The sequence below is a fragment of the Choloepus didactylus genome, chromosome 3, assembly GCF_015220235.1.
Source record: "Choloepus didactylus isolate mChoDid1 chromosome 3, mChoDid1.pri, whole genome shotgun sequence".
Classification (NCBI taxonomy): domain Eukaryota; kingdom Metazoa; phylum Chordata; class Mammalia; order Pilosa; family Megalonychidae; genus Choloepus; species Choloepus didactylus.
In genome coordinates this window covers 177,441,925-177,464,450 of record NC_051309.1, presented here as the reverse complement: position 1 = coordinate 177,464,450, position 22,526 = coordinate 177,441,925, and the positions used below count along the sequence as shown (strand labels likewise).

At 36.6% G+C, this 22,526-nt stretch overlaps 1 protein-coding gene across 1 annotated transcript in view; it reads left to right on the top strand.

Annotated features, from left to right (window-relative positions):
• Window positions 1-2,649: 2,649 nt before the first annotated feature.
• NAF1 (nuclear assembly factor 1 ribonucleoprotein) overlaps window positions 2,650-22,526 on the top strand; it is a 40,332-nt gene continuing 20,455 nt past the window's right edge. The window contains exons 1-3 of the mRNA XM_037830940.1: window positions 2,650-3,198; window positions 5,950-6,121; window positions 21,420-21,513. Coding sequence (XP_037686868.1) covers window positions 2,840-3,198; window positions 5,950-6,121; window positions 21,420-21,513 — 625 coding nt within the window. The 5' untranslated portion in view covers window positions 2,650-2,839. The remainder of the gene's footprint in view (window positions 3,199-5,949; window positions 6,122-21,419; window positions 21,514-22,526) is intronic.

Below are 22,526 nucleotides of genomic sequence, written 5' to 3'. Positions count from 1 at the left end.
TTTAAAGGTAGGCAGAGGTCCAGCTATTCTTATCCTCAAGACCATCCCCACCCCCATAGCAAAGAGATTTTTTTACATGAAACCACTAGCCTTCCTTAGATATCATCATATAGTTCTTCAATTAAATGAATAACTTAAGCATCACCTGTACCTTTATCTGTAAATCATCCCCTTCACTGTGATTGCTCCAAAAAACTTTATTATTATTCTTTCATTCTTTCATTAAAAAATATTTATAGCATGTATTATAGTTCTGGGCACCAGCAAAACAGCTGTGAATTAAACAAAGTTCCTCGGCTCATTAGACTTACCTTTATGGGAAAACAGATAATAAATAAGTAAATAAATATAATAATTTTACGTGAAGATAAGCACCATTTAAAAAATGAGCAATTAACTAGAGAGTACCTAGTATTCTGGGACACCCTTAAGGTGGTCTGGCAAACCCTCATTAGGAAGTAACATTTGAGCAGAGACAGAGTAAAGTGAGGAAATGAGCCATGTTAGTATGAGGAAGAGAGAACAGCAAAGTGAAAATGCCGTATATAAAGAATAAACTTGGTGTGTTGAAGGGAAATCAAGAAGGCCAGTGAGCTGAGTGCAAGGTGCAAGGGAGAGGAAAGTGATAGGAGAAGGTAGTTTACAGAGCTAAGTAGGGCCAGCTTAAGGAGGCTGGATTTTATTCTAAGTGTGATTACATGTATTTAGGGTTTTATGTTGGAAATCATTATTTTATTTATTCTGTCCTATGAAGGTCTCCTACTTTTTCAGATTAACAAATTCTTGGTTTTGTTCAAAGTCCCAGCTCAAATGTCAACCCCACCGTAAAGCCTTCCTTATCTTTCCCAGTCACCCTTTTTCTCTTCCGTGTTCTCAAAGCTCTTCGTACCTTCTTCTACTATGGTCCTTATAGTTTGTTTTCCAACTTGCCTTTTCTACTAAACTGTTAGCTCTTTAAGGGCAGAGGTTGTGTTCTACTCAGCTTTCTGTACGTCCGGCTCATAGAACAGTGCACAGCATGGTAGTGTTAAGCAAATGCCTACTAAACAAATGAATGGGTATTTGCATTATCCCCTAAGCTTCTGGTCTTAACTTTTCTACTGAATTACAGGCTCAGTTTCAAATACCTACTTGTATTTTCAACTGACAGTTTATCCTCAAACTCAACAGCACAAACTCATTATCTCTTCCCAACTTCTCCATTTTATTGGTAATATGAGCATTTTTCTAGCTTCCTAGGTAAGAAATTTTAGAATATTTTGATTCTCCTCCGAATGTTGGGGATTTCCTTTATGTCACTGCCTGTAATCCTGGTTTAGACTTTCATCACTGAATTTCTGGAAAAACAACAGACTTTTGGCTGACTGTAGGGCCATCCTGACTCAAATTTCTTCCCTCCTCAAATTCATATTGCAGATCTCTGCAAGATCACTGTCACTGAGATATTTCATTCACATGTTCATGCAGCATTGTTCCATTCCATCAAACATTTTTGCACAATTAATATGTGTATGTCATATGTCATTCTCCTGTATAAAACCTTACTTAATGCTCACATCAACTAAATGAGATAGTATTTTCATCTCCATTTTATGGATAAGAAAAAGATTTAGTTATTAGGTTATGGATATAAAAAAATGAGATTTAGATATTAGGTTATCTGCCCAAGGTCTCAATTACACAAACAAGGAAATGGCAGAATCGAGATTTGAACACAGGTCTGTTTAGCTGGGAATTTAGTTCTGCTTATTCACTGCATTAGTGAGTTTCATTTTTGCTTCACTTTGGAGGATTTCCATGACAAAGCCCACCCATCATAAACTTCCCATTACTGATGAACTTTTATACTTACTTCATATTTGAAATAGCTTTTTAGTTATGTCCTGTGCATTGATTGTTTTGCTTCAACTAGAATGTAAGCTACTTTGAAAAAGACTATGAAATTCTTGACCTGAATTTCAGTAAGGGTCTACTACTGTACAGAGCACATTAAGTTCTTGGTGAATAATTTATAAAACCTTCAGCACAGTCCCTGGCACATATGCATATTTAATAAATGGTACCAATGATTATTGTTTATAATCACTTGAGGGACTGATGTATCGAACTGGTAGGAAACCAGAAAATTCTGATATCTACTTAAGTCATACGAACTTTTTGCTGGGTCTCCTTAAGATATCGAGAAAGACTTCCTCAGGCTAACTTAGGATATTTTAGTCCCAACCCATCATTTCTATAAGGCAGTGCCAAATATAATATAGTCATTACCATAACGTCCACAAGCAGCAAAATTCCGTCCATTACTGGTCTTCTTTATATTTAGAATATTTTGGAAATAATGTAGTTATTAGAAGCGTCTTTTCAAGACTACCTGGCTTAGGTTTCTGATGGACAGAGCTTCGTACTCTCAGGCATCTCCTCTACCCCATAATCACTCCTTTATGGCTTCGCTTTGAGTAGCACTGGGCCGGATCCAGCAACATGAGAAAGACTAGCATTCTGGACTATCTTTTGGAGGTCCAAAGACGCAGTAAACGCGGCAGCTTTAAAGCCATCCCACATCTAATTTCCAAAGGTTGTGAAAGCCTGCCCCGCCCCTGGCGAGTGCCGCCACGCCGCGCGTCACGTTACGTCACACGCTCTCCCGGAAGTGCCGCTGAGTAAATGGCGGGGGCGTGACTCCGGACGGTTCCGCGTGTTGTTACCTGAGAAACGTGAAAAAGTTGGGCCCAGGCCCTGCTGCGAGCGCTGCCGAAATTGTTTTATTGTTTCCTGAGCGAGCCACCAGCTTGTTAGTGAGCCTAGAACGTGAACTCTGTTCGAACTCGGGCGCGGCTCAATGGAGGTAGTGGAGGACGCAGCTGCTCAGCTGGAGACTCTGAAATTCCATGGCACCGGCATGGGGGTTGAGGAAGGTCCGGCGGCGCAGTCTCCGGACTCTGCTCCTGCTCCAGAGCCACCGCCGCCACTGCAGCCGAGTGAGGGGTCTCTGGACGGCGGACCCACCGCGGAGGCCCAGCCGGCCGAAGAGCACCCACTTCAGCTCCCGTTGAATCCCGCCTCCGACGGGAACCCGGCGCAACAGCCGCGGCATGAGCGACTGTCCGGCGGGAACTGCGTAACGTCCCCGGGCGCGGCGAATCCGGCACCGATCCCCGATTCTTTGGCGACTTCGGACTCGGACTCGGATTCAGACAGGTCGGGTGCCTTCCGGCTTTGGAGCTGCAGGAAATGGGCTTGTGTGATGAGCTTCCGAGGAAAGCCTTGGCCTGGGGGCCGAGAGTGTAATGGCTGATGCTACGGCACACGTGTTGAGTGTAGCTGGCACCGCTATGGCACACGTGTTGAGTGTAGCTGGGACTGCCCATTCCTAGCCGTCTTTTGTAATCACGCTCACTACCCCCTAAATTTGGTAGTCTGAAAGATCCTGTGTATGGACTGTAATATTTTTAGTTAGAATATAGAAAATCTGAGGATATTAGATTACCTATTAACTTACTGAGTTTGGCTTGTATCATTGGAGTTGTTAATTTTGAGTTTTCTGTCTAGTATGAATTTCTTTTTATTAGGTTTAGTGTGTGTGTTTATTGTATGCTCTTGCTTTTGAGCCAGTTGAATTGAGCATTAGGAAGAGGATTATTTTGTTTCAAAGCTGGCGCCTGATGATGCTGACTCGCAGGATCCCTGGGGAGAACAAAAGCTCTTGAAATTAGGATGTTCAGCTAATGGGATGAGATCCTGAGTTCAGGGGCTTTTGCTTTAAAAGGAGGGAAAAATCTTTCCTTGTAATAGGAGAAAAGATAAAAATAGTATGATCTAATGCCAGATGGTTCGTTTTGGTGGTGAGAAGATAAGTTTTCTCTTTTTAGAGATGTCATCAACTGAGAGTGGGAGTGGAGAAGACGATGTGAAAGGTTTGAGGAAAGGGAGAAGGTATGAATTAGACCGAATTTTTAGGCAGTACTAACACTGCAGTCATGTTGTGGAATTTCGGATCCATATCACTGAGTGAACTAAGTGGTAGATGATTTGGGAAAAAGTTTGAAGGAAGCTTATGGTGTAATGTAGCATCATAATAGTGAGGAGAAACTTAATGTCAATCAAGACACTCCTTTGGGCCCTTTGTGGGAGATGTGGAGAGTACCAAATATTTGAAAAAGTGAAAAAGGGTGGCCAATTCAGTGCCTGTATTAACTAGGCAATGTTTTGATACATACACATGGTCTTTGGTTTCAGGTACTTAAATAATCCAGCTGGAAGACAAATTTTTGACTAATTATGCTATAGTATGAGACAGACTACTAGGCAATTTGAAAAAAGTGCTCTGAGAGCTAAAAATGGAAGTAAATAATTTTACTTCTGGTAGGTAGGGGGAGGCTCAGAGGAGGTCATATTTGAGTTGGGCCTATAAAGAGGAATGGTGTTTCTCTGCAGAGGACATTCCTGGCAAAAGAAAGAGCATAAACAATGGCATGGTATAGTAATAGTTTAGGGGTGTTTGGGAAGTTGCATAAGCTTATATATTAGATGTAGGTTTTTGTGTGAGAAGTGGTATGAGATGAGATTGTGAAGGTAATCAGGAACCAGAGGTCTCTGAGATGTCATGGTAAGGAACATGGCCTTTATCGTGTACACAGTATAGAGTCTTTAGAAAAAGTGGAAAGAATAGTACAATGAATACCCATGTAGCCACCACCAGGATTTAAGTTATTAATATTTTGGCATTATTAATTTCACATGTATATATTCTATTGAACTGTTTTAAAGTAATTTTCAAATTTTATGGCACTTTGTCCCTAAATATTTCAGCATGCATTCTCTAAGAGGATATTCTTTTACATAACTGCAACACTGTTATCACAAACAGCAGTTAATAATAATTCCCTATTATCTAGTGTCCAGTAATAGAAGGTTTGAAAAGCAAGAGAGTAAACTTATTAGGATGGAAGGCCTTGTATTAACATCAGTTATACAATTGTTACAGAAAAGCAGGTGAGAAATAAGGGCCTGAAGTAGTGTCATAGTGGCAGTGGAAATGGAATAGAGAAGTGGAATTGGAGTGATGTTCACCAATCAGCAGGTAGGCCTTTATCATTGACTGTGATAATAGCTAAAAATGATTACAGAGTTTCCAGCAATAGTCACTGGTTTGAAGAATAAGCAATGAAGTAAAATAGAAGCTCAGGAGAGAAACAGGTTCCGTAAGAAGTGTTCACTGTTTTCCTTTTTAACTTGTTAAAAATGTGAGGTATGTGTAGGTCATTGAGACCAAGTTTGGCCATAATGCAGCTAGAGATTAGGGGCATAGCTTAAAGATGTCAAGGCTGAAGATTTAGGAGTTATCTTCACATGAATGATGGTCAAAATCATTGGAGAGGATGAGGCTATCCATGGAAAGGTATACATAGACACAGTTACTTGAAGATGGAACCCTGAGAAACAGCACATAAAACGGACTAGAATGGGGAACCAGCAAACTTTAGCCTGAGAGTAGGGTTGCAAGGGTTGGTAATAAGAATTGCCATGTAAGTCAAGGGCCAAAGGAGTTTGCAGAGAATAGAGTGGTCAACGTGATTGAAAATTGAGGAGTTCAAGTCGTCTGAAGACTTAGCTGCAATTAAATGATCTGGTCAGTTGTGACTGAGAGAGGCGCCTTGCCTAGAGTTCCTTTCTGTCAGTGATTTCTCACAGGCTTCATTAAAGTCAGATGTGTGATTGTGAGGCTATTCTAATGAGAGTCTGTTATAGCAGGGATTGTGAAAATGTTATTGGTGGATTCATAGCTACTTTTGAAATATCGTTTTCCGCTTTGAAATGCTAGCTTTTGAATTATACCAGTAACAGTAAACATGTAATGAATAATGAAGTAAATATTTCCTAGTGAATAATCTTATTTTAATACTAATGTAATAATACTTAACTAAGTTTTCATTTGTTTCTTTCCTATAGTGAAACAGATTCAGATAGTTCAAGCTCCTCTTCCTCATCATCTTGCACCTCATCTACCTCTTCTTCTCATATATCGCTTCCTCCAGTGCTGTCAGATGGAGAAGATGATTTACAGGTTGAGAAGGACAATAAGAATTTTCCTCTTAAAACAAAAGATGAGCTACTTCTTAATGTAAGTATTTACATTTGTTAGTAGATTTAATTTGCTTGTTTTCAAATAGATTTTAGTACTAATAGTGATCTCATTTGGCCCATATCTGCTCCATAAATTTCAAGATTGTTTTCCTCCTCTTCTTTTCAGGCATACTTTTGTCATGTCTTGGCTTTCTTAGGTAAAAGACAGTATTGATCTGGATAATATCTAACTTTTCCTAATTTTACTCGTTGGTACATCAACTTTAGCTTGCTACTTTCCATTTTTTATCTTTCCTAAAAGATATTTCTTATGTTTATTTACAACTTGGCCTTTCTGTCCAAAAGACAGAAAATTGTGCTCAGTAGCATTTGAAATCACTCTTTTAATTGACTGCTTTTAGAGAAGCAGAAAGTGAAATTAGATTTGTTGTACTTTTTAGGATTCCTATTCACTTGAAGGCTTTGGAGAGCTTATATATTAATATTAGAAAAAAGTTGTTTACTGTTAAATGACATTTTTGGCAATTGGTAGGTTTGATTCACAGAGTTAACACTTGTGAGGTTTTTTTTTCCGAAGCTATAAACTGTCCCTGGGAGGATGATGGTAGTATGGTTGCAGTCTTATAACCCAAGAGGAAATTCTCAAAATCTCAGAATATATTGCCATATGCTTATTCTCCTCCCATATACTTCTAGTTATTACTAACATTTATTAAAATATATTCACTAATTTCAATTACTGTGTAACATTTAAAGTAATGAAGTAGTTTAATTCAAGATGTGAAAAAAATTTTAAATCCTAGAGGCAACAGGCACTTTTTTCATGTTTTTTTTTGGGGGGGGTTCTATTAATATGAATTATTTCTCCTTTTCACTTCTCTACTTACAATAAGAAATTCCTGTCTTACTTATGCTTCATGTATTAAAGACTCTTAGGTTTTTATGCAGCTCCATCAGTGATTCTTGTTTTCATGCTACAGGTATTTTGGTATCTCGCATTGTTTTTTTTAACACAAAAGCTCCAAAGTAATAACTACTTTCTGAAAATATCATGAGACTTGTTTGGACTCTCTTCCTGTATCTTTATCACCTTTCTACTTAAGTGTTCTTGTAGGTACAGAAACCAAAAAATAAAAAACCCAAGTACTTTTGCATATGCTTGTGTATTATTGCCTTAATTATCTTACTAGGTCAGGAGTTCTTACCTTGAAAATCCCTTGAATTTTATGCAGAATTTTAACTTATTTGTTTACATATTTTTCTGGATAGAGTGCCCATAGTTTTCATCAGAAAGTCAAAAAGGGCCTATGATCCCAGAGATGCTAGGAGCCGTATTCTTTGAGGACTCAGTTCATAGCTGACCTTCGTAGCTCCCAAAGTGCCCAAAAGAGTACATTACAGATGATGGGTTCAGAGACAGCAGTAATATGTGATTGTAGTGCAAATGCGTGAAAAAACATCTTAAATTCTCTTTTATTATAGCACACCTGCCATATGCCAGACACCATAAATAAGAATGATACACTTCCTGCTCTCATAATGTCTAGTTGAGGGAAGAAGACAATATATAAAGCAGAGAAAAGTAAATATAATTGTGTATGTTTGTGTGCGTTTGGCTCATATCAGGAATTCCGTTTTCAATGTGAAAGTATGTTAGTTTTTAAAACTTGCAACAGTGGACTAGTCTGTTCTTTGGGCCAGTTTCAAGGGGTTTTTCAGGGAGGGTGCAAGAGGCAATTATAGCCTTTATTTTTCGATTTTGGATTCTTGATTAGCCTGTCACTTTCTTTTACATTTAGAAGATTAGGAAGGAAACTTATTAGAAGTTCCTAGCTTTTTAGACGCCTTGACTGCTAGAGATAGGTAGAGGAACAAGTTCCCTGGTCTGCCCGAAATCGCTGACTTAGGGCTTTGAAAGAATAGGACTCCTTGAGGGCTTCAACTCTAAATTTTAAAAGAAGAGCATGGCTTGGCTCTGAATAGCAAGGGCGTTGTGGCTACAAGTACTCAGTCTTCAGAACTCTGCCTCTTTCTCTGTTCCTTAGTAAGTGGTTCTCAACAGGGCAGGTCACTGATACCCCCTATATGGAAGGCATGGGTAAGACTTCCTGGCTTACCTCGGACTTGGTAGTTGGCCCTGAACAAATCATTGCGGCTAGGGAAACGGGTATTCTATTGCTTGAGTATGAGTTGCATAGAACTCCCATTTGTGAGAGAATGGGGTAAGAGTGTTAGAGCACATGTAAGAAAGTAAGTATTTGAGAGAAAGAGTACATGGGCTAGAATAAGAGGGTGGGAGCACTTCACAGCCAGTATGAAGAAAGGGAGCATGAATGTGTGTATTTGGAAAAGTGAGGGTTGGGTAGGTGGTGTTAGCCCTATGTGAACCACATGGCATGAGCTCTCTACCACAGGAAGGAGAGGGTTATATACATTTCCAGAAGCAAGGTGCATTGTCTAATCAGGTGTACTGTTAGGATCCTAAAACATCCTAACATGAGCGTAGAAATATCTGAGCCACCTCAGGTGGTCAGGAGTTGCCATAGGGTATTTTATACCTATTTGATCTCCTATCACCTATGAAATCTGTTTAGTGCCTTGGTCTATACTTGATAATTGTTGATTGAATATGTTGTTTTCAAGGCCTAACTTGGTTTATGAAGTTTACCCTTAATGCAGGCCTTGTTGAATGCTTTTTTATGACTCCAGGTACACAGTATTTGGGATTACTACATTCTGGCCTAGAATACTGGTGGCATATATTAACATTTTTCTCAGAATGTCTGCTCTTTAAGAAATGACCTGTACTTGAAAGGAGAAAGCTTTTCATTAATGCTTACTTAATGTTCTTCAAAAATAATTAATGCTGAAACCTGCATTATCTTGAGTGTACGATAATTAGAAGTGGTATTTCATTTTGTAAATTAGAATACACATAGGTAAGTGAAATATTTATTGATATAGAGTGCCTACTGTTCCAGGCACTGGGGATGTATCATTGAATAAAGCAAAGTACTTGGACTCTTGAAACTTACATATAGTAGAGGGGACAGTTAACAGGTAAATGAGTAAATATACATCAGATAAGATGTATGGAGAAAAATAAAGCAGCATAAGGGGCATAGGATGTGTTGGTGGTTGGAGAATGACAGCAGTCTGAGAAGGGGACATCTGAGCATAGATATGAAGGAAGTACAAGAAGAAGCCATCCCAGAAATCTGGAGGATGATTGTTCTAGACATTAAAAAAAAAAAAATTGGTCAAGTGAAATAGGAATCTTCTTTTTTCATTCCAGGTATCTGCTAAGTCCATTCTTCACTTTTAGATTCACATGTATGCAAGCTTGGCACACTGAAAGTTGCAGAAGTAAAACTAGAAGATTTCATGTGCTACTTTATGAAAGGGGACTCTTGTGTTATTAGAATGAAAAAGTTTAGATTCATTCCTTTATTTAGAGGGTGAATGAGCAAACAGATAAAAATGGAGAGAAAAGTAAAATAGAAGAAAGAATTAAAAATAATTGGGGACTGTACAACACATCAGTGAATCCTAATATAAACCATGAACTAGAGTTAATAGTATGATTATAATAATATTGAGTCATCAGTTGTAACAAAGGTACCACACTAATGGAAAGAGTTAATAATAGGGGAAAAAGGGGGGGGGGACAGTATATGGGAACTCTATTTTCTGCATTTTTCTGTAAACCTATATCTTCTCTAATAAAGAAAAATACTTGGAAAGGAGAGTGATATTTTCACCTAATTCATACTGTTCTACTCTAGAGGTAAACTTTCATGCTTCATTGTACATAGTTAACATCAACATGAATGATCCCTTGACCTTCAGAGAAATCTGTTTTGTTCAGTGGAGTGTCTTATATGTCCTAAGTATAAACATTGTTCCGGTTTCCTAATGCTGCCGTTATGCAAAATACCAGAAATGGATTGGCTTTTATAAAGGGGGTTTATTTGGTTACAAAGTTACAGTCTTAAGGCCATAAACTGTCCAAGGTAAGGCATTAACAGGGTACCTTCACTGAAGAACACTGATGGTGTCTGGGAAACCTCTGTTGGCTCGGAAGCACGTGGCTGGTGTTCACTTGCTCCCAGGTTATGTTTCAAAATAGCATTCTCCAAAATGTTGCTCTTGGGGTGTTTTGTCCTCTCTTAGCTGCAGCTGCTCTCCAAAATGTCACTCAGTTGCTCTAGCAGTGAGCTTTTTTTCTGTCTGAGCTTTTATAGGGCTCCAGTGAACTAATCAAGGCCCAGTCTCAATGGGTGGGGCCACACCTCTTTGGAAATTATCTACTCAGAGCTATTATCTATAGTTGGGTGGGTCACATCTCCATGGAAACAACCTAATCCAAAGGTTCCAACTTAGTCAACACTAATACGTCTACCCCCACAAGATTGCTTCAAAGAACATGATGTTTTCTGGGGGGCATAATACATACAAACCGGTACATACATATAAATGATGATTATTACGCAGAAGCATTCCATTTATTAGATTCCCCCATTCCCCATTAGATTTTAATAAGTGAGTTTTGCCGATTGCTTTAGGAGATACAGGTGAATTTTTATTAAAAAGAAATCTAGAGAATGAGCATACAACTCATACTGAAAGCCACATAACACCAGAGTTCATGACTGAATGCTAGATGAATGGAAGAAGCCACAGTACTGAGTGGAAGGGAGATAACTTGTACTATAGTGGTTAAGGAAGTATGGCTTGAACTGAGTCTTGAAAGGTAGATAGTATGTGTATGGAAAGGTAACAAGGTGAAGAGAATGTGAAGTTTCTCAAAGAAAATACCAGGTCTGTCACCTGATATGACATTTGTATTCCCCTTGTCAGTTACACAGTAGGGGGCTCAGGAAATATTTGTTTATGCATTCATTTATTATCCAAACAGTTAATATTGTCAGCTCTAAAATGTACACTTTTTGTCTTTTAACATTTCTGAGATTGGGGCTAATAAGCTGTGACGTTTTACCATTATTTGGTAGTGCTTTTGTCTTAGTGATGTGTTATCAGTGAACTTAGGTTTCATGAAATATGGACTTCTCAGTTTACATAAAAGATAGGCTTAGAGTTATTTTCATCATTGAGGTTTTGTCCTTATTGAGATAGATTATACTTTGTTTTAGTTTTATAATTATGAAACAGTTTTTAAGGTATTCTTATGAACTTTGTACCTGAGACTAGAGAAAACAGGATGAGAGCATTGTTTTCATTAAAAAAAGAAAATATAATAAAGAGACTTCAAAGAAGTGTCAACTATCAGTTTTCAGACAAAATATTTAATGAGCTAGTCTGAACCTAAGTTTACTACTATATGTAATAATAGGGTAATTAATGAGAGCAGTTAACACTTATTGGTGATAGTTAAAGAAATAGCTGAGTTCCATGGAAAGTTGTAAAAGTACTCTCCCTGAGAAGTTGATGAATCTGACTGAATGCTAGTTGTGGTCATAGTTGACACATAGTGTGTAGACCTAATCCATTCTCTTTTACAATATGTTTTACCAGCTATAGGAAAAAAAAGTTTCCAATCATGGCTCTCAGTACTTCAGGGATTGGATCCTACTGAAAACCATATCTGAAAAGTGAAGGCTCACCTAATAGTATCAGGTAATTAATTGGCAGCCACGTGTATGTCCTCTGTTCTTGGGTAATAGAAGAAAAGTGGTCAGATAATTTCATTCTGCCCTCCTCACTTTTCTCACTCTCCCTGAACTAGCATCAAAAAAAAAAAAAAAAAAAAAGAAAAAGAAGAAGGATTAGTTTCCTATTGGAATGTTCGATTCTTTACCCCTTGTCAGTTACACAGTAGGGGACTCAGGAAATATTTGTTTATGCATTCATTTATTATCCAAACAGTTAATATCGTCAGCTCTAAAATGTACACTTTTTGTCTTTTAACATTTCTGAGATTGGGGCTAATAAGCTGTGACATAGTGCTTTTGTCTTAGTAATGCATTATCAGTGAACTTAGGTTTCATGAAATATGGACTTCTCAGTTTACGTAAAAGATAGGCTTAGAGTTATTTTCGTCATTGAGGTTTTGTCCTTATTGTCTCCACTGCCCTATTTCTGTGAGAATCCAAATGAAGGTTCTTTAGATACTTTTGCCTTAGAAGATCATCAGAAACTTTTCTTTCCTTGCTCAATGCTAAGCCTTCAAAAGCACTAGGGAAGCGAAGGCCCCTTGTAAGGTTTGAACGTCATCTTCTCAAAGGTTCATCTTTGACACATTGGCTCCTTTTGTCTTTGTGTTGGAAGTACAAGACAGCTATTTCTCCAATGACATGTCTACAGTTTAATTTTAAATAGGGTGGGTGTTTAATGTTATGTGCTATCATTCGAGTATTGTGCTTAATTGTGTAACCTTGTAGACACAGATGTTAGAGAATCAAACAACACAGACAATAATTGCTCTTGTCAATTTCCTAAGTATGGTTAGGATTTTACATTTCTTGAATGCCATAATTATGAATATCTTTTATCACAAAACCATAGTAATTATTTTATTTAAGTATATGATATATAATTTCTATATTAATACGCTTTCTTTTTGGTTACATGCAATTTAATTTTTTTAACTGTCTTATTAGTCATTTATGTTAATATTCAGATCTTTTGCTGACTTTTCCCACCTCGTTACTTTTAATAAGAAAACTGATGCTCAGAAAGTGACTTGACTGATCATCTAGGTGGAGAGAGACAGATTCAAAACTAGTAGAATGTAGATTACAGTGTTGCTGTATTTTTGGTATTTGTAGAAAAGTGTATAGCAAAATTGGAGTCTGATTATCTGAACTTTCTGTTTGGTTTCTGAATAATAATGTAGCACATTTTGTCATGGGGAAGGATGTAAGCTTTCTTAAATTTTGTTTGCTTGGACCATGTTAACTCTGAAAGCCTTTGATTTGGGACTGTCAAGTGTGTAGGAAGTAAATGAATAAAAATGTCTTTAATATGTTGAATTTCAGCATTTCGTTTGCAAAAGGTTGTGGTGTGCCTTTAGGGATTATTTCCTTGCATCTTTTTTTTTTTGATATTGATGTGAATGAAATAGTTTTCTTCTTTTTTTACCTTTGTTATTACATATAGAAGTGTTGAATGAATATGTCCCAAAAAACTGTTTTTCCTGGTCTTTTATTTTGAATGAATAAACGTTTATGAAAGTAATTTCATTTAAATTATGGCATAGATTTTTATCTCTGGTTTCACTTAATGTACATCCAAAACAGATTTTTAGTTTCTAAAATTTTAATTTTGAGAAATAACAATGATGAAAGTAGAGACATCACAAGTTTTCATTTCCTGAGTATACCAGTTAGTGTTAGAACTTCCTAGTAACAAGTTGTTATAATGTAGTCTTAAAATTATACCTGTGTTAATGGCCAGAAATAAATTGATGATATGATTACATAGTTATGTGTTTTGTAATTGAGGGCTGTTTGGATGTGTAAGTATATGAAGCAGTACTGTTCAGTAGCTCATTCTGCAATGGTGGTATGCCAGTTTGAATATGTTGTGTCCCCCAAACGCCATTATCTTTGATGTAATCTTGTATGGGCGGACCATATCAGTGTTGATTAGATTGTAATTCTTTGAGTGTTTCTTTGGAATGCACCCCACCCAGCTGTGAGTGATGACTCTGATTGGATAATTTCCATGGAGTTGTTGCTCCACCCATTCAGGGTGGGTCTAAGTTGATCATTGGAGCCATATAAATGAGCTGACATAACAGAAGGAACTCAGTGCAGCTGTGAGTGAACTTTTGAAGAGGAGCTACAGCCAAGAGGGACATTTTGAAGAAAGCACAGGAGCTGCAGATGACATTTTGAAGACGGCCATTGAAAGCTGACTCTTGCTCCGGAGAAGTTGAGAGAGGACAAATATCCCAAGTGCAACTAAGAGTGACATTTTTGAGGAACTGCAGCCTAGAGAGGAACATCCTGGGAGAAAGCCATTTTGAAACCAGAACTTTGGAGCAGACACCAGCCACGTGCCTTCCCAGCTAACAAAGGTTTTCTGGACGCCATTGGCCATCCTCCATTGAAGGTACCCAATTGCTGATGTGTTACCTTGGACACTTTATGGCCTTAAGACTGAAACTGTGTAACCAAATAAACCCCCTTTTATAAAAGCCTATCCATCTCTGGTGTTTTGCATTCTGGCAGCATTAGCAAACTAGAACAGGTGGGAATATTTTATATATGTGCTGTCTTTACTGTTGCTATTGAACACTTGAGATGTGGTTAATGCAGCTCACAATTGAATTTCAATTTTATTAAATTTTAATTAATTTAAATTTAAATAGCCCAATGTAGTTATTTTCTAGTAATAGCTAACACAGAATAAAAGTGTTCCTTCCCACCTATTCATCACTTTTTCCATGAAGATGATAGGATAATACAGGCTTATACTTCAGTTTTTCTAAACTGTAGTAAATAGTCTTTTTGTCTTTTATTTGTACTCTTGGTTTTTGCTTATTGTGTGATGAAAGTGGTCTTATCCCAGGCCTACCTTATCACCTCTGCCTTCAGTTTTTTAGTTTATCATATGTCTTTTACTTCTGATTCTTTATATATGCACTGTCAAAATGGTAGTGTCTTCCAGTACAAGTTTTTCTGGCCATTTTTTTCTTTATTGGAGTATGTCTGTGTGATTCTCTACCTCACCTACATATTCTCTCCCCACATATGGAAAAGCAAAGTGATTGATTTTTATTTCCTCAGAAGATTATGAGAGTGAGAAGATTTGTTTGTTCTTTTACCAGGGGCAGGTGCTGTGTTATTAGAAAGCAAGGTGTTAATCTAATAATTGTAATAATGTTTGCTGCTGCAAAGTATCAGTCCTAGCAGTTAAATTTCTTTCAAAACCTTTTTTTACTTCATTTTTGACAAGGTTGGGTTGAGGTCCTTTTCCTTTCTTAAGGATTCTCTAGTGAATTCTAGGAATTAAGTTTCATTATGTAATTTCTACTCTGATTGAAAAAGACTGTGACCTCTTCTGAGATTTTTTTATCTTGGCCTGTCATCTCTAATGAGGTAGATCAATTCATTTAGTGAATGCATACTAAGCACTTACTATGTTTGAGGCATTATGTTGGGTGCCATAGCAGTGAACAAGGCTGACCAGGTTCTAGTTATTGGATTTATATTCTAGGTAGGGAAATGGATGTTAAGCAAATAAATAAATAAGATATTAAGACAGTAATGAATTTAGGAAAAAATATGCAGCAAGATAAATTTGGTAAAGAGTGATTAGGGTTGGTAGTAGTGTGCAGTACTTTAGATTTAGTAGTTAGGGGCTGGAAGGTGACCTTTGAACTGAGAATCTAAATGAGGGAAGATCTTACATTGCTCTATCTAGCATCCAAGCCATCCAAGGAACTTCCCCTTTGAACCTTCCCAAGATCTGTATCCTTTGAACCTTAATCAAGTTCTGCATCTTTGAACCTGCCAGAAATCTTCAGGAAAAACATATACCTTGGGGGGGAGTTCTTAACATAGATCTGATGGAGTTTGGGCTATTTCTTCCCCATTTGTCCACCTCCCCTCTCCTAGCATGCTAATTTAATTTAAAAGGAATAAATAGATGTGTTCTCTCTTGATCTAGTCCTCAAAATGTCTGTCATTTTCAATTCAAATATATTGATTGATATTACTGGACTTTCAAAGGCGAACTCCATAATAGACTCTCAACCTGGAATTGTACAAGAGTGGTTTCATTTACTGATCTTACATGTTTTGTGAATATTTAATTTTTTATTTATCTTTAGTATTCTGCAGAGTATTTGGGATAGCGATTTCATGTACATCACTTCTATAAGTACTACTATCCAGAGGCAACTTAATGCCTTTGTTCTAGTTTGCTAATGCTGCGGAATGCAAAACACCAGAGATGGATTGGCTTTTATAAAAAGGGGGTTTATTTGGCTACACAGTTAGAGTCTTAAGGCCATAAAGTGTCCAAGGTAACACATCAGTAATCGGGTACCTTCACTGGAGGATGGCCAATGGCATCCAGAAAACCTCTGTTAGCTGGGAAGGCACATGGCTGGCGTCTCCTCCAAAGTTCTGGTTTCAAAATGGCTTTCTCCCAGGATGTTCCTCTCTAACAAGCTTGCTCTTCTTCAAAACGTCACTCACAGCTGCACTGAGTTCCCTCTCTTTGAGTCAGCTCATTTATATGGCTCCACTGATCAAGGCCCACCCTGAATGGGTGGGGCCATGCCTCCATGGGAATATCTCATCAGAGTCATCACCCACAGCTGGGTGGGGCACATTCCAAGCAAATCTAATCAGCACCAAAACATCTGCCCCACAAGACTACATCAAAGATAATGGTGTTTGGAGGACACAATACATTCAAACTGGCACAGCCTTTATTGGCTTTTTTTAAGAATGCTAAGTAAACTATGTGTATGTTTTTATGTTACAAGATACTGGGATCACTGAACTGGAATTAGAAGTATGGTGATGATCACAAATATTCATGTATTTTTCCCCTACGTATGATTCCACAAGAAATCAGAGATCCTTCCCAGTTGTAGGCACCAGTATTTCATTCTGCTAATACATAGGTGGGAAACCAGGTAGAAACATGAATTAAGGGGACCTGCCAGACTCTGTCTATGGTCACAAGTTGTGAGCCCCTGCCTTGCTACAAATATCCTGGTTTTGTATATGCTCCCTGTCTTGTGTTGGGTGTCTCAAAGTACTCTATAACAGAACATCAGAACTTTGCCATACCCTCTAGACTGAACTGCTCAACTTACAGAAAATTATGTTATTATTTTAAAAGATGATGACAAGGGATTCAGTATAAAAGTTCAACAGTTTCTGATTAAAAAAGAACTTTGTAAAATAGGAATAGATAGATACTTGCTAAACCTTATTAAAAGGAAATATGAATCAAAATGTAGCATTTATGCTTAACATTTGAAACATTCTCAGTAGAGTCAGAAATCATGGCCACTACCAATCACAATTGCTTGACACTTAATATTCTGGAAATACCAACCAATGTCATTTGAAAAGTGAAAAATACAATAATGCAAATACTGAAAAGGAAGATTTATTTTTTAAAAATATGGTTATATAGAGAACAGCCAAGAAAATTGCTAGAGATAAATTTCAGCATGATGGTTGGAAACAAAATTAACTTAGAAAAATGTAGTTGCTTCTTTTGTGCTTAAATAATACCTTTCAAGAACCCACATATAATAGTGATAAAAAATCAAAGATATAAAATAACTAGGAATTATAACAGTAGCAGAATCTATAAAATAGCTTGGACTAAGGAATATGTAGGACCTATAAAATGAAAATTATAATTAAACATGATCTCAATACTAACAACACTAAAATGACAAAATAGTTTTAAAGTTTATCTTGAAAAATAAATATAGCTAGAAAAATTCCAAGGGAAAAATATTGATGAACTAGCCCTCTCCTCCAAATATTAGAGCATATTATAAAAGCCACAGTTGATAGTTTAGTAGACACTGAAATATTAGTGGAACAGAATGGAGGTTTCAGTAATAAAACCAAGTACACTTAGTATATGCTAAAGTTTGTTTTTGAAATCAGTGGGGGGAAAATGGATTATTCTACAATGTGTGCATTACTGGGTACTCATTTGCATGAAAATAAAGCCAATTTCTGCCTCACTCTTATACAAGAATAAATTGCAAATGGACCAAACATGCAGATACTAAAAATGAAACTAGAGAAGTGAAGAAAACATCAGTGAATTTTTAAAATGAACTCAGTATGGGGAAGTCCTTTTGAAATATGACAGTTCTCTGAAGTCAAAAAAGAGAAGAGTGATGACACATTTGACTACATAAAAATTAAAATGCCAGAATTTGTTGAACAATTTAAATGCAGTAAACAACATACTGGGGAATAAGGGAGTGGATATTTACCAAATATTTGATGGAGGGAAAATGTCCTTAAAAATCCAGAATTCTCTTAAAAATTAATAAAAAGACAAATCCTTCAAAAGAAATATGTGCAAAGTATACATAGTTCACAGACACATACAAATGGCCAGGAAAGATGATGCAAGGGTATTCAGTCTTCATTAGTGAAGAAATTCACATTAAAGCCACAGACTATTTTATACTTACTCTGGCAAGGACTAAAGTTTACTTCTTGGTGATGGCAAGGGTATAGGAAAATCTCTTATGTAGTTGATGGAAGTGTGAATTGATGTAACCTTTTAGAAAAGAAATGCTGTTTAGCAGTATATGTCAAATTTAAAATATTTCTTTTGATCCAACAGTTCCACTTAAAAAAAAATTTATCCCAGTAGTCACACAAAATGCTCATTGCATCGTTGTGTATAATGGCAAAAAAAAAAAAAAAAAAAAAAAGGGACAGGGCATGCAAAATGGCCTAGATGTTTTATCAGGTGATTGGTGAAATAAGTTATAGTACACCTATATAGTGGAACGTCATAAGAGTATTTAAGTAAAGTTAAATTAGGTAGATTCATGTAATGGTGTGGAAAGATGCACAGAAGATTCATGTAATGGTGTGGAAAGATGCACAGAAGATTCATGTAATGGTGTGGAAAGATGTGCAGAATATGGTAGGTAAAAAGAGTAGCTTACAGTACAGTATGAATATCTAAGTAAAACGTTTTAAAATTAGAAATGTAAAGTTTATATCTTCATGCTAAATATATTTGAAAGATAATGACTTAATAGTGATATATGTGGAGTGGAAATTGAGAAATTGAGAGGAATAGGGTGGAAGGATTTTTGTTTTTCAATTTGTATCCTTTTGTGCTCTTTGAATTTCTCCTCCCTTTTAAAAACAGGAACAAGTATTACTTTTATACTTAACTTTAAAAAAAAGTATCAAGCGTTTGGATTTATATCAAAGCATAAAGATTATATTACATGGGCCTTTATTCCCCCTAGTAAAAAATTAAAAACCAGGGGCCATCCATTTTCTGGTCAAATAGCACTTAATTTGAGCATAACATTGATTTTGTGCCCAGTTAAGGACATGTGGCCTGTTGTCCCACCCAGTTTCAGAAGTTTTCACAAAAGATCTAACAGCATTTTATTTTTTGAAGACTTCCCTGCCCTTTCTTCTGTCTACGTAGTCCTTGTTTTATTGGGTCTTAACCAGTAGCCTTACCACAATCCTAAAGTAGTAATAAAAGTTTTTGATCTTGGTCTTACTGTTATTTAGCTGGGCAGCGGGACAGATGTCATAAATATACTTGTACATTCACAGTGTTCACCAGTTGTAAGAGGTATAGAGGCTGTAGAGCCAGATTCGATGTGAGACCTGTGTCACAATTGATTTCTAAAATATCATTAAGGCTTTCCTTTCCACAAATCACCAACATTATGGTTCTTTAGTCTCATATTGAACAGGGCACACATAGTCCCAGTAGCTAAGAAGTTCTTAAACAAGGTTAATCCATGTCACGTGTTCTTCACCAGTCTTTTATAACAACTGAACTTTTTCTATTCTGAAATATATGGGACACTTTCAAACCATGACCTTACTAGGAAAAGGCTTTCCCCAGCTTAGTGCTTTTTCTTTTTATTTTTTTTCTACGTTATCAAAAAATTAAAAAAAAAATCAAACAAAACAAAGGAGTAAGAAAAACAAATAACCTAAAATAACTACATTGCTTCCAACAAGTTCCTACTATAGCCAAGAAAATTTACCATAATCATTCCTGAGCATTCCCATAACATTAAGATTATCCTCAATAGCTTATCTGTTCTTACTAGATTATCGTTCCTGTTTCACTAGTTGCTGTCTATCCCTAGGTCCCCTGTATTCTACATTATAAAACATTTGTTTTACATTTTTCACAGAGTTCACATTAGTGGTAACATACAGTCTCTCTCTTTTTGTGTCTGGCTTATTTCACTCATCATTCTGTCTTCAAGTTTCATCCATGTTGTCATGTTTCATGACTTCGTTCCTTCTTATTGCCGCATAGTATTCCATTGTTAATATATATTTAATATATGAATAGCAAGTGATTGTCCTCTCCCTAAGGCACTCAGAAAAATTCTGACAGATAAAACAAAAACAATTCCTCTATCACCAGGCAGACTAACAATACAGAGGCCAGTCAGTGATTTTCTTCAGCATTGAGTTCGTTGAGACCCTAGGTGTGGCTCTTTGTAAGGAATCCTTGATCAGTGAATAGCATCTCCCAGAAGGAAGGGGTACCTTTAGATGTCTACTTCTCTCCAAATAATCTTGCTTGAGTCACACTTAGGAGAAAATGATTGCACAAGGTACATTCTGCAGTATACTTTGAATTATTTAGGTTTTCCCATCTTTTCCATCATTTCTCTAAAAGTCATCCTCCTTCCAAACCTAACTCCTAACCTACTATTGATAGGAACTTGCATTTTCAAGCCTTCTTAAGGAAAAACTTTTTTCAGAGAATTAATTAGTGATCTTTTGGCAAGGGTCCAGAACAAAAAGCTCTGTTTATTTAATCTAAAGGCTAAGGTCTGTTTATTCTTAGATTTCTCTTTAACTTCATCTTTGCTTCTATATCAGGTTTCTATAGCAACTGAGATATAGTTTGCAACTGGGTCAATAAAAGAGTTGGTGAAGAAATCTTTAGGTGTAAAGAAATTTAGTTTTTAACCGAGAGAGCAGATAACAGGCATACTTTCACAGCTTTTATAGGCTGACGTCTACATTCTGTTTCCAGGAGCTCTGTATTTGGCTGACAGGTGTCATTTCCTTTTTTCCTAAAGAGACCAGAGAGACACTCACCTCTTCTTCACACAGCTGCAGAAGAGTTTGTTGCTTCTTCTGTTTGTTCAACTTTTTAATCACAGTCAAATTAATTAATTAACCAAATTAACAGCAGCCAAGAGAGGAAATTCTCCTTCTTTGGAGGAACTATAATTACCAGAATTATTTCTTACCAAATGCAATGTCCTGGGAGCTATTATATAGGTTGTTGCTTTTCTATACCCTGGATTTCTTGACAGTAGCTATTTTTCTTTTCTTTTGTACATGTGTGATAGGAAAAATTTAGAATAGCACCTTATATCTATGTATTTAATACAGCTGGATATAGTGTATACTCTAGACTTAGTGTGTCAATTATGTGGAGAGAGATGTTGGAGGTGAGGGAAATGCCTTCAGAAGACCATGTCACCACTTAAAAAAGATAAAATTAAAGAGATGCTATAAGCACTCAATATTGTGTAATCAGAGATTTGTGTAGCACTTTAAATGGAAGAAATACTGTTTTTTTTTTAAAGTTATGTTGAAGCTAGAATAAAATTAATGCATTTTATATTATAGGAACTACCTTCTGTTGAAGAAATCGTTATTATTCTGCCAGAAGATATTGAATTAAAGCCTCTTGGGATGGTTTCAAGTATTATAGAACAATTAGGTATGTAAATAATCTTAATGATTTTATCTTTTATATCCAAGCATGCATTTAATAACTGAATCAAGAACTTTATGACTATCTAATTTCCTTGAAATGAGTAGTATCACTTCATTTTATAGTCAGGTTTAAAAGGATAAAATTCAGCTTTTATTTATACAAGAGATGCTTAAATACATTGTCTATATAAAAAGTTTAAGTCTTAACTTACTTTCTCCAAACTTTTCTGCAATTTGATGTATTAGTTTTCTATTGCTGTAGTCACAAATTACCAAAACATGGTAACTTAAAACAATAGAAATGTATTAATTTACAGTTCTGTAGAATAGAAATTTGACATGGGTCTCAATGAGCTAAAATCTAGGAGTGAGCAGAGCTGCATTCCTTTCTGAAGCTCTGTTTCCTTGCCTTTTCCAGTATCTAGAGGCTGCCCACGTTCCTTGGCTTATGACCCTCTTCCTCCTGTCTCAGAGCCAATAACTCTCTCTGACCTTCTTCCTTCGTCACATCTCTCTCTGATTACTTCCTGGAAAGGTTCTCTGCTCTTAAGAACGCATGTCATCAGATGGGGCCCAAGTGGATAACCCAGGATAATTTCCTCATTTCAAGGTCCTTAGACTTAATCATATTTGCAAAGGTCTCTTTTTTTTTCATATAGGGTAACATAAACACAGGTCCAGGGATTGGAAAGTAGATCTTTGGAGCTATTATCCTGCCTGCTATATTTGGATTTTTTCTAATAAATGTGTAAATTAGAAATCTCGTGATTTAATACTGATAATAAGGGCATGAAATTTGAAACTTAAATTATACTAGAACTAGATAATATAAATTCCTTTCAGCCCCAAGATGTGACGTAGGTACATGAGAGGCCCGAAAGTGTAGAATGTAGTTAACTTAAATTAAGAATCCAAAGATGAAAAGAGGGGATTTGGCATAATACGCTGGCATTCTGCTAGAGGTTATGCTGTTTTGTTGATTTTTTTTTAATTGGGAAAAAAAGGGGGGACGCTAGA